This window comes from Eretmochelys imbricata, chromosome 12 (genome assembly GCF_965152235.1).
Source record: "Eretmochelys imbricata isolate rEreImb1 chromosome 12, rEreImb1.hap1, whole genome shotgun sequence".
Lineage (NCBI taxonomy): Eukaryota > Metazoa > Chordata > Testudines > Cheloniidae > Eretmochelys > Eretmochelys imbricata.
This window is the reverse complement of record NC_135583.1, coordinates 10,462,340-10,473,512: the sequence shown is the minus strand read 5'-3', so window position 1 is coordinate 10,473,512 and position 11,173 is coordinate 10,462,340. Positions and strand designations below refer to the sequence as shown.

At 38.8% G+C, this 11,173-nt stretch overlaps 1 protein-coding gene across 6 annotated transcripts in view; it reads right to left on the bottom strand.

Moving 5' to 3' along the window:
• Nucleotides 1–3,647: 3,647 nt before the first annotated feature.
• The window catches only part of PRMT7 (protein arginine methyltransferase 7), a 49,761-nt gene continuing 42,235 nt past the window's right edge, over nucleotides 3,648–11,173 (bottom strand). For all 6 annotated transcript variants that reach the window (XM_077830740.1, XM_077830739.1, XM_077830743.1 and 3 more), the window contains 4 exons: nucleotides 8,560–8,634; nucleotides 6,272–6,432; nucleotides 4,508–4,604; nucleotides 3,648–3,869 (listed from right to left, as the gene is read on the bottom strand). In XM_077830740.1, coding sequence (XP_077686866.1) covers nucleotides 3,708–3,869; nucleotides 4,508–4,604; nucleotides 6,272–6,432; nucleotides 8,560–8,634 — 495 coding nt within the window. In that variant the 3' untranslated portion in view covers nucleotides 3,648–3,707. The remainder of the gene's footprint in view (nucleotides 3,870–4,507; nucleotides 4,605–6,271; nucleotides 6,433–8,559; nucleotides 8,635–11,173) is intronic.

The window sequence follows — 11,173 nt, the reverse complement described above, 5'->3', positions numbered from 1 at the left end:
ATGCTTGCTCTAACTACAGACATGCAGGTACACCAGGCAAAAATGTAAATGGGGAGTCCTTAAGCTACACTAAGTAGGATGTTGTTACAATACTGTAGGCAATCTTGCTTAAGTGAAGCTCTGTTCCACAAAAGTCTGAGGGGGACGGCAGTCCCCTGTTACTTGAAATAATTGCAAAGCAAGGCCCTGATCCTCCAGCTGAGTCCACCTGGGTGCAGAAGTCTGCCCAAGGAGAGACAGTTGCAGAACCTAGGCCTAAATCTTTACAGCCAGGAGGGCAATCATCTAAAATCATTATTATTACTGTTATTCATGGAGACAAGGAATTGATGGACCATGTCATTTGTGCCTGAAGCTGGTGAAAAACAGGCAGATAATTTCATGCGACTGGGTCAAACATCAAGCCCTATGGTTAAATCCTTGTTTTCTCTGGAGTTTTTTTTGCCACAGCTGAGAGGGATAAACCAATGATTTGCTGCTACCAAGCCTCTCTCTGCTGCATCTCTCAGTAAAACTTCATAAGGCTGCAGTATTGTATGTGCATTAAGGAAACAAATGATTAAAGCAGAGCAACTGCAAGTCAGGGCATGAGTTTTATTCCTGATTCTGTCAGAGGTACATGTCCTTGAGCAAATGATTTAAGCTCAGAGCCCTGATCCTGCAAGGAGCTCTGTGTCGGTGAATCACTACACACGCACAGCACCATTAGTTTCCTAATCTGAACAACAGGGATAATACTCTAATGTTCTCTAAAATGTGTATTTTTAAATACTACTCTCCCTTTTTTTCCTCCCGCAGCTGCAAATGTTTCAACGCTTCCCCCATCATCTCCATCCCAGAGACTAGCACAGATAAGAAGGGGCTGAGAGTCTTAATTCACTAATATGGGTAAAGTGCTTGCAGCTCTCTGGAAAGAAGGTGCTGTAAAGCATTATTACATTAGCATTATTGCTTATCTGTTCATTATACATGAGTCCATAGCAGTCTTGTTTGCAATGGTAAATTGCAGTCTTTTAGGGCCAGATTTTTCAAATTAGGTGCATGCATATATGGTGTGTCTAATTTAGCATCAAATATCTCATATACACACAAGCCAGCCAGGAGCCTTGTACAAGTCTGTCCCATTATGTACATTTCTGAGGGGAGAGGTAAGCCTAGAACATCTCCAAACATACTTTTTTTAAAAAAACCCTAAAATGGATTAGAAAGTGAATTTTCAGCACCCTCTAGTGGCTCAGTGGTGTCAGGCTCAGCTGCTCTAATAAGTATAGATTGTTCCTCCTACTAAACATGGAGACAGGTTTCAGAGGGGTAGCCGTGTTTGTCTGTATCAGCAAAAACAAGAAGGAGTCCTTGTGGCACCTTAGAGACTAATATTTATATGGGCATAAGCTTTCATAAACTATGGCAAGGATCACAGGAACACTTATAGGAAGAAAGGACGATCTTAGAGCAGATTATTACAACCCAAAATGAAAGTTAAAATGGAAAAGTGATGAAGTTCCTACACCCCCATGTACCTTCACATCCAAAATACTCCTTATAGTACCTGTTCATGATAATTTTGGCTCACTACAACATATCTGAATAGAAACTATAGGCTACCTTTCTCCTACTTCCTCCATGAAAGGGTGACTAGTTAAATACTGAGCCTCCAGTATATAAAAATGTAAATTCTAATTCTCCCCAGTGGTTTCTAGTGCTGATAGCATGCAAGCTTGGGCATGTTTGAGCTGGGATCAAACCTGCTGCAGCAGGACTGACTATAGTCATTATAAAGCAGTCTGCTTATTTGGATGCCGCAGCCCAAAGCAGCTCTAGCTCAGACACTATATTATTGCAGTGCTTTTCTATTAAAGTGTTTTATTTCTTAGCGTGCGTCATGGCATAGTACAGAGACAGAAAAATCTTTTTTCTTAAAGATATGTGCAATGTCAGGGAACGATAGTCTTTTCGAAGCGGTGGTTATTCAAGCAATTACAGGTAGTGCAGTATCATAATTCCACCTGGAAGAGTCCACAGCACAGGAAGGTCAATACAGCTGTTGGACATGAACATGTTGCATCTGCAAGCAGTCATTTCCCACCAAATCATTTAGATGCTCAGACATCAGAACAATTCTACTAGGTGCACAGTAAGCATGTAATGTCTTGATGTGTGTTGCACATCAGAAAGGCAAACTGTGCCTCAAATTTATACATCAGATCACACCATCTACTTTGTAGGCGTCTGCTGCCATACCAACAGAAGGGTCTCATGCAGATCTGCCAAGTCCATAATTGTGTGCATATCAGTGCTTGTCTAAATATATCGGGGCCATCTGCAAACAGTAGCGGTATTGGCCCCCGGAACTAGGGTACGAATAAGTCAACTATTTATGTGAACTATTTATTGATTCCAGTGTGTCCATGTCTCACATACTTATTGCCTTTTTCCTCTGCATTGACTTTGCTTCCTGCAATTTTTTTATTATTAGCAATATAGTTTCATTCTACATTCCTGCTTGTAGCTTACACTAGTGGACAAGAATTGGGCCCAATATCAATCCTTGTGGCATTCTGTTAGTTATCGCCACATTAAACTGTTCCACAATCAAGCCAAGGTATTAGATAGCTAAGCTAGTTCCTTTACTTGTTCTAATAGATTGTATGTTTCTATAAAGTATTCCTGTACATTTGATGTTAGAAAGCTTGCAATGTAAAGACATCTGAGGAATTCTTCCCATTTAAAAAAATTTCATTGTAATATCTACAGTGGTGGATAGCTGGTCAGAAATGGGCCCTTACATACCTGATCATTATGAATGAGGATTCAATACCCTTCTTCTATTTGGTAACTTAGCCTGCATGCATCATCTCTGCTCCTGATTAAATAGTAATGCATCTCTATTTACAGAGAGTACGACCACCAATTTGTAATTTCCCATTTATCTTAATTAGATATCTTCTAAATTCCCATTACTCACTTCCAGTTTTTTTTTCTGCAGCAGTTTTCAGTCCACTGTTGGGTAAAGGCCTCTTCAGAGCTGCAATACCTTAGACACTGGCTGAATCCAAATGTTGTCACAAAATACTTTATCACCAACAACTTTTCTGTAATGAGTCACAACCTGCAAAAAGTTTCTTGGGTATCTTTAAGTGGTTTCCCTTTCCATATTAAACGGACTACCTCATGAATTTTCCCACATATCCCATCATGGGATTTCTACTGGTAGAGTCTGAAGTCAACATCCCATATTCTGAATACAACAGTGGCAGGTGCTATAGAAAACTAAGTTAAACAGATTAATTTTACTGTCCTAGCAAGGGATTAAATAAATTAACAGGTTAACTCATTTTTCTCTGTCAAAGCAGGATTTAATCTGTTCATCCCTTAGGATGCTAAATTAATGTTTAAGATTTATTAAATTTGCTTTAGATCCCCAAAATAACCTCAAAGCACTTCCGTTCTCATGCTGTAACAGGCAATGACAGATGGATTTATAGTCCGATCGGCATTATGCTACCTGGCAAAACCCAGGAGGTACTACTTTCTCTCTCCCCTTCTCCAGTTGTGTACTTTGAAAACAACACCAGATATGCTTGAGGTAGGTTACAAAGCAGTCAGCTTGATCACAATAAAATCTTTGCTGTAAAAAGGAAACACTATCACCATCTCTCAATATATTTATTATAACTTAGGAAAGTGTCAAGTAAAAGCAGAATGTTTTATGATAATGGTTTAAAACTCATTGCAATCTCGCCTGTCTTTGGGTTAAAATTTATAGCGTATGTGATAGCACTAGGGAAGTCTGTCAGAGTTTCTGGTTCAAGTGCAGAACTGAAGAAATAGACAGCTTGCTTGCAGTGAGGATTCCATTTGCAATTGCCCTGTAGACAAAAAGAAAAAAAATAGTCCACAACTCCAAGACACTAAGCAGTAATACCCTGATCCTCTTAAAAGAGAACACCACACAGATCAACATTAACCATTCTCTCACCTTTGATTACATCCCTGTCAACTCTTACAGGAGTGATATTATCCATTGTTGCTGAGGAAATGTTTTGTATTGCACAATGCAATGTGAAAAAGAAAATAATAATTTGGCCACAGAACACTTAAGGTGAGATGAAATTAGTGAATATTTATTGTTCTTTTCCCTTAAAATGTTTTGCTTTTACTGAATTAGGCAGAGCAAGAAGAATTAATCCTAATTTCAAACTACAGATGGGTCTTGAGCTGTGAATTTTAGCTCCAGAACTACAGGAGTGTTTGGAATTGATTCCGACCTCTCTGTTTCAAACTACCTTCTTCACATCTAAATAGACAATTCTACTGGTATTGTACTTACATAGCTTAACATAGTACTACAATGAAGTGTAGTGAGCAGCTAAATCTAATAAAAAACAACACCAAGTAAGATAACCAAGACTGTGTGTCCAGGAGAGGTGGATTTTTCACTGCTGTAATTCTATAAACTTTTTCCTTCCCCTCAAAGAATACAGCTTAAATGAAATTAAGAAAATACCTTTTCATCTGAAATCTGCACAAGTCCTGTGCTGACTGAGATATCAGCAGTCAGATGATATTCCATCCACAGAACTGCTCCATGGCTCTTCCCAGGCCTGGAAAGAATCAAGTAAATTGATTCTTTTCTGATAACTTTATAGAACACTTGTACCTAAAACAACGTCTCTATTTTTTGTGAACACAGTATTTGTGTTATGGTATTCGCCCAATCAGTTGCTTGGGGAGGAGCTGAGTAGCTAAATAGGTCAGTCATGAATGGCAACTGTATAACCAATTGCTGACCTGTAAATCTGACAAAATGCAGGAAAACTATATTGGAGCAGGCCATGACTGTGTGTGTTTGGGTCCGTGATAATTAAAAATGTGTTCCAGGTTAGTAGGTAACAAGGCACACATTGACAGGGAATCCTCCTCCTCCTGCCTGGAAGGTTGGGTGGGAAGGGGTTTCCTCTGCTTTCATACCACATCATTTCCCCCTTTTATTCTGAATCCTACAGATGCCTTCACCCACCTCCTGCTCCCAGAGCTTGGCTGGAAGAGATAAATACAGGACCAAGTCTGCATTCTATTTTCCACCGAGCCCACTGGTGCCTCAAGGGGCAATCTCTGGCTGCGTGGCTACAAAAGTCATGCTGCCAGGGAACACAGCTGGTGCTGAAGCACAGGGAACGCACACAGATGAGTCTGGCCTCTCATGGATCTCCATGATCCACACAGAACTCCCAAGTATTTGCCAGTTTTGGGGGCAGACTTTATGATCTATTCTGAAAGGTGGGGACAAATTTCATCCTTGCAATAAAATGAGAATTCCTCCCCTATCAGGGGAGCCTAACAGTCTTTTCTACCAGAGCTCTATTCTGTGAGTTTTGCCACAAGAAGGTATAATCTGGACCACATAAGTACCCATAAAGCGTGTATCACACAGAGAAAGCCAAGTTAGACATTTACATTAGCACGTTGCAGTTTTGCATTTAAATTTGAAGAATAGAAGTCCTGAAGTAATGGAAGTTAAAACCAAGTTTTCTTACAAGTTTTTTACACTGGTTACACAGTATTCCAGAATTATAGCCTACACTGCAGAACTATTTGAAGAGGAATGTTACTTCAATTTTAGAGACATGTGACTATGAAAAGTCAGTTGGAATTATCTCAAAATACATGTTGCATATAATATTTAAGGAAAGGTGAACTAGCTACCTACAAATATTGATAATTACAGCAAAGAATTATGTACTTACAGCGAGTAAAATGAAACCATAATTTGGAAGATAAACTATGTGCTGGTCAGAAAGAACTGATCAACCACAGAACAGATGGTTATATTTGGAAAGGGGAAATAAACATCCAGATCTTGGTCTGGTTGACCTAACCTATATATTAATTCAATCAAACTGTTAATATTTAACTCATGGTAACATACTCTATACCCGTTTGCTCATATCCTCCTTAATAACAGTGCTATTTTTAAATACAAGTCCATTTTCCAAGAAATAACCTCTAATCTCTGTCCCAATTCCCTTTTACTTCATGGGTAGCGATCTGTCAGTTGTCAGCTGAACGTAGGTAAGGCTGGGTTTGAGGGTAGGCAGCATTAGGTTACAGTGGAGTGTAGTTCTGAGTTTTTGTGGCTTTTGCAACTTCAGGTCTTACATTTAATGCTATTTAAACATGGTCCTGGATAGTCACCTGTAGTAATGTATAAAGCAGTTGAGTGCAAGCAAAGGAAAAACTCATTATGCTTTTCTTAGACAATAATTCTCACCTTAACAGATTTACAGAGCCATCTGTGCTGAGAGTATGTTGTGGTACAGTCAGTCTGAAGTCAAATGTCATAACCTCTTGGGGGTCAGACAGTGATTTGCAAGGGTATTCCCACAATGGGTGAGGCTCTGCCTCCTTGGACTCCCTAAAATTCAGAGAATTCTGAAGAAAGAGAAAAAGCCAGGTAAAGACCAAAACCGACTGCAGAATTGGAATTAATTTGCGAACTAGACACCATTAAATTAGGCTTGAATAAAGACTAGGAGCGGATGGATCATTACACAAAATAAAAACTATTTCCCCATGCTAATTTTTCCCCTACTGTTACTCACGCCTTCTTGTCAACTGTTGGAAATGGGCCATCTCTAAGGTGCCACAAGTACTCATTCTTTTTGCTGATACAGGTTAACATGGCTACCACTCTGAAACTCCTTAATCAGGTTTCAGCGGGGTAGCTGTGTTAGTCTGTATCAAGAAAAACAACGAGGCGTCCTTGTGGCACCTTAGAGACTAACAAATTTATTTGGGCATAAGCTTTCGTGGGCTAAAACCCACTTCATCAGATGCATGGAGTGAAAAATAAAGTAGGCAGTATATATATATATATTACAGCACATGAAAAGATGGGAGTTGCCTTACCAAGTGTGTAACGAGGCCAATTCAATCAAGGTGGACGTGGCCTATTCCCAACAGTTGACAAGAAGGGGTGAATATCAGAGGGAAAATTACTTTTTGTAGTGATTACAAAAGTGACTGGGTCACTACAAAATGATTTTCCCTCTGTTGATAGTCCTTCTTCACAAGGACTGTTTGTTTGTTTGTTTACTCCTTAATCAGTGATGCTAGGTATAATGTATGATGTGGTTTGTGTACTTCCTAGCTAAACTACAACACAGATAAGCATGAAGACATCAGCCCTTAAAAGATTCCAGCTAGTATAGAGAACATGCATAACTCTCTTCAGAAACCCAGGCTATTGCAAACACATCAAACCTGTTCTTCCTTCTCTAGACTTGCTTCCCATAGAATATCAAGTTAAGTTTATGTCTGTTCCTATCTTCAAGGCTCTCAATGGCCTGACCCAGGTTGTTTAAAAGACCACCGAAAGCTCCAGCATGAGGACTGTGGTCAATAACTCTGGTCCTCAAGCACAACAGAACTTCCTATCACAAGGGTAAAGCTTATTTTAGACAAGAAACAGAGCTTTCTTGGGTGCCAGTCTGAGGTTGTGGAACCAGTTCCCATCATTTTCTGTCCCAAAAGCAAGGTACACTTCTTTGACCTGCTTTCTCTAGCACACTCATTCTCTAGCAGCATTTCAATAAAAGTTTTAAAATGTAGCATTCCAAGACTCCATTGGCTACACAATTCTCCCCTGTGAAGAGGATAAGAGAGAAAATAACTCACACATTGGTTGCCCCTACTTTTTTGTTAACTGTAAAATCTGTATTAGAAGAACCTATCCACTACGCTTCCTATCCACTACGCTTCATAAGGGTATTGCCAAGTTACTTATACATTCATTTAGTGTCATGAAAATTCTGCTCTTGATAGAAAGATAAAGCAACTACTGGGACCTACCTACACAAATGCTCTCATTAACAAATTTATTTGAGCGACCTATAGCTGTTAAGTCTCTAAGATGCCACAAGTCCTCCCTTTCTTTTTACAATAGATGAAGTGTCTCTAAAGTCGGTCACGTTAGAGAGGTCTTTCAGAAATGCTTGAAAATGACATACACAATTTTTGCAATAAAGCTGATTGGTCCTTGGGCTTTCCAAGCTCACCTCGTTACTGGTAATGGGACATGCCAGTAAAGTTGGTGTCAAAGGATTAACCACTACTAGCCACGTCTCATTGCTGGTTCTTGGAAAGCGTCTTAGTTTAAGTAACTGCACTGATTACAAGTGTGAGGAAAAGTTAATGAAACTATTTCTAGATTATTTGATTTCCAGCATAAAACGCAGAACTTTGAGAATACATTTTCAAATCCCTATTTTGAATCAACAAATACAATGTTTTCTGAATGCTTGAAGACAGCAAAACAGCTTTGTCAGATCAAAAAGAAATACAAGGCTAAAAATCGAAAAAGACTAACTTAATTCCTGGGGAAAAAAATCTTAACTGAGAATACCACTGACATCACTTTAGGATGAAACAAATTGTGTGTCACATGCACAGATGTAAAACACATTATTCACTCATATCTTCCACTAAATTACAGCTCTTTTCCCTTGTAAAGTTAAAGATGTCACATTCTGCCTAAAGACTTTAGATGATCCCTCTTACCTTAATCATGTCATCCATAATGTGAACATCAAACCCTTCACAGGTACCACATGGGCTTCGAATTCGCCACAAGTCCTAACGAGGCAAAGCAAGTATTTCTTTTAGGCAAGAATTTTAGTTGTGAACCAAGCTCTTAACTATATGCTGCAGCAAGTTGAAAAGGCTAGGAAAAATATTTTTTAAAAATGTTTTTAGGCTAGTTGAATCAGGGGATTAATAATGGGACATATCACCTTCAATCTTCAGGTTACAGAACAGAATACAGATCCAGTTCAGGAACAACCTAAAGCTTTTACTATCTTAGTCTGTTGGCTTTTGTTAAAGAATTGGTCTCAGTTCAGTTTCCAGAGAACAAAATACCTAAATCACAAGGGGTATCTTTTTTGCTGCCTAGACACAAAGGGCATGTGAAAGGTTATCCTTTCAGAGGTGGATCCTCCAGGTTGGGAGGTATGCTTATGGTTCAGTGTGGAAACTCTGCATTTCTTCCACCTATGCTGTTGCATCACTGTGGATTAAGAGTTCAGTCATCTGGCACTTTTCAATTTAATTTTTTCCTGGAATTCTTATGGGAAAACTGACAGTTTGAAGTGCTGTAATAGCACTTCACCTCAATCATTAAATTGAAGAAACAAAACCATGCAGACCAGTGGTTTTTAACCTGTGGTCCACAGATCCCTGGGGGTCTGCAGACTATGTCTAAGACTTCCAAAGGGGTACGAACCTCCATTCAAAACTTTAGGCGTCCGTAAATGAAAAAAAGATTGAAAACCACTGATATAGACAAGCAGTTTTGCTAAATGAAAGAACATTTCTCTGGAGAATGTGTATTTTAGTTTTATTGTTGTAGCACAGGACTTCATTTTCATTCTTGCTTCCTATTTATTTGCAATAGCCAGATAAGACAAGCCAAACTGAGTTTGACGATAAATAGATTCTACATTAATCATATTTTGTCAACCCAAAGTATTCCAGCCTCTGAAATCAAGCCACCTATATGCACTTATGAAGTGAACATTTTTTTTTCAGCTAGACTCTTTCCACTCATGATCAACAGGAAGAAACAAACTTTTCTTGAACTACATGGTCCAAATGCCCATGTCACACGAGTATTTTGGTTCATGTTTAATAACTAGAGCTACATTAATGCTAAGGCAACATTAGACTCAAAAGTTGAAACCACTGAGAACTGGAGGGCTCCACAAGTGAAATTTTTTTACGGAGTTTTCTTTTTCTGGCTGTAAAGTTTGTTGCATTATTCCCGTCACAATCACACCAAAATTGCCTAAAAAATTACCTATTCTAGCTGCTTGAATGTATTTGGACACACACACACACACAAAAGTGTGTGGCAGATCTAGTTTCAAAACACTTGCCTGAAAGTTCAGAGCAGCATCTATACATTTCACCTAGTAATAAGGACCCTTAGTACATATCCTGTATGTACATATACATACACACTGTAGAGATTACTAAAATCAGGTTTTTAAGGAAATGCATATACTGTCTAGTAGTGTTCCTAAAAACAAAGGGAAAATAAATCCTTAAGAATGGACACAGTCATCTAAAATAAACCAATATAATCAATTGTATTTGTACAGCATGGAATCTGTATTACAATGATAAGCAACCCTTTTAATACAAGTCAAAAATGCTACCCTACAATGGATACAAAATTATCCTGCCCTCACGCTCTGCCTTGCCTACTGGAAATCAGGAAGCAAGGAAAGAGGGTATACTGAAGTCAAATATTTTGGACAAGTATATGAGGGGAGTGAAACAGGTTTCTGGTAAGGTGCTCTGGTCTCAAATAAGTTGGATGTAGGAAAAGTGTTTTGTTTATGTAGTGGACGTTTGAAGAATTTGAGATTAATGCTCAAGAGATTTTTCCGTATCCTTAACAGTTTTGTTTCAGAACTAAAAAAAATGCTACTGTCACTGAAGGCATGGGTGTTTTTATAGTTCACTGAACTTTTATCACTGTTCAGAGTATAAAAATAATAAAACACTACCACTAAATGCATGTACTATATGCATAACAGAACAGATAATCAAATTGCTCAGAATATGATGTTATAGTCACAAAAAATGATAATATTCCCATTACTTTAAAACAGCTGGTATGGCAGTTGTTGTGCAACCCTGCATGCATATCCACAACCGTTCCTTCTGAGGTAAGCCCTACTGAACACTTACACAGGATGAAGCTTCTACCCAACCTTGTATCTAATGATAGGGGAATGATATTTTGAGAGATGTGGCATTAATCAGATTAGAGCATGGCTCTAAATCATTAAAACTTGCATTTCTCAGATATTATGCCTTAGATAAGGCAAGATGCAATTTGTCAATGGAATAAAAATGATCTTTTGACAATAAATGCAGTAGGGTCAAACTAAACGTTTGTTTGTAATTTACCATACTACAAAGAAACCACAGAACTGGAAGCACAAGTATAGTTCTGAATCTGGTCCCCTAGGGCTACGTCTTACACAGCGAAGAAAAACCCCAGCTGCCCAGTGCCAGCCGACTCGGGCTACGGGGTTGTTTCATTGCTGCGTAGACTTTCAGGCTTCTGCTCTGAGACCCTCCCACCCCCCAGAAAGTCTACACA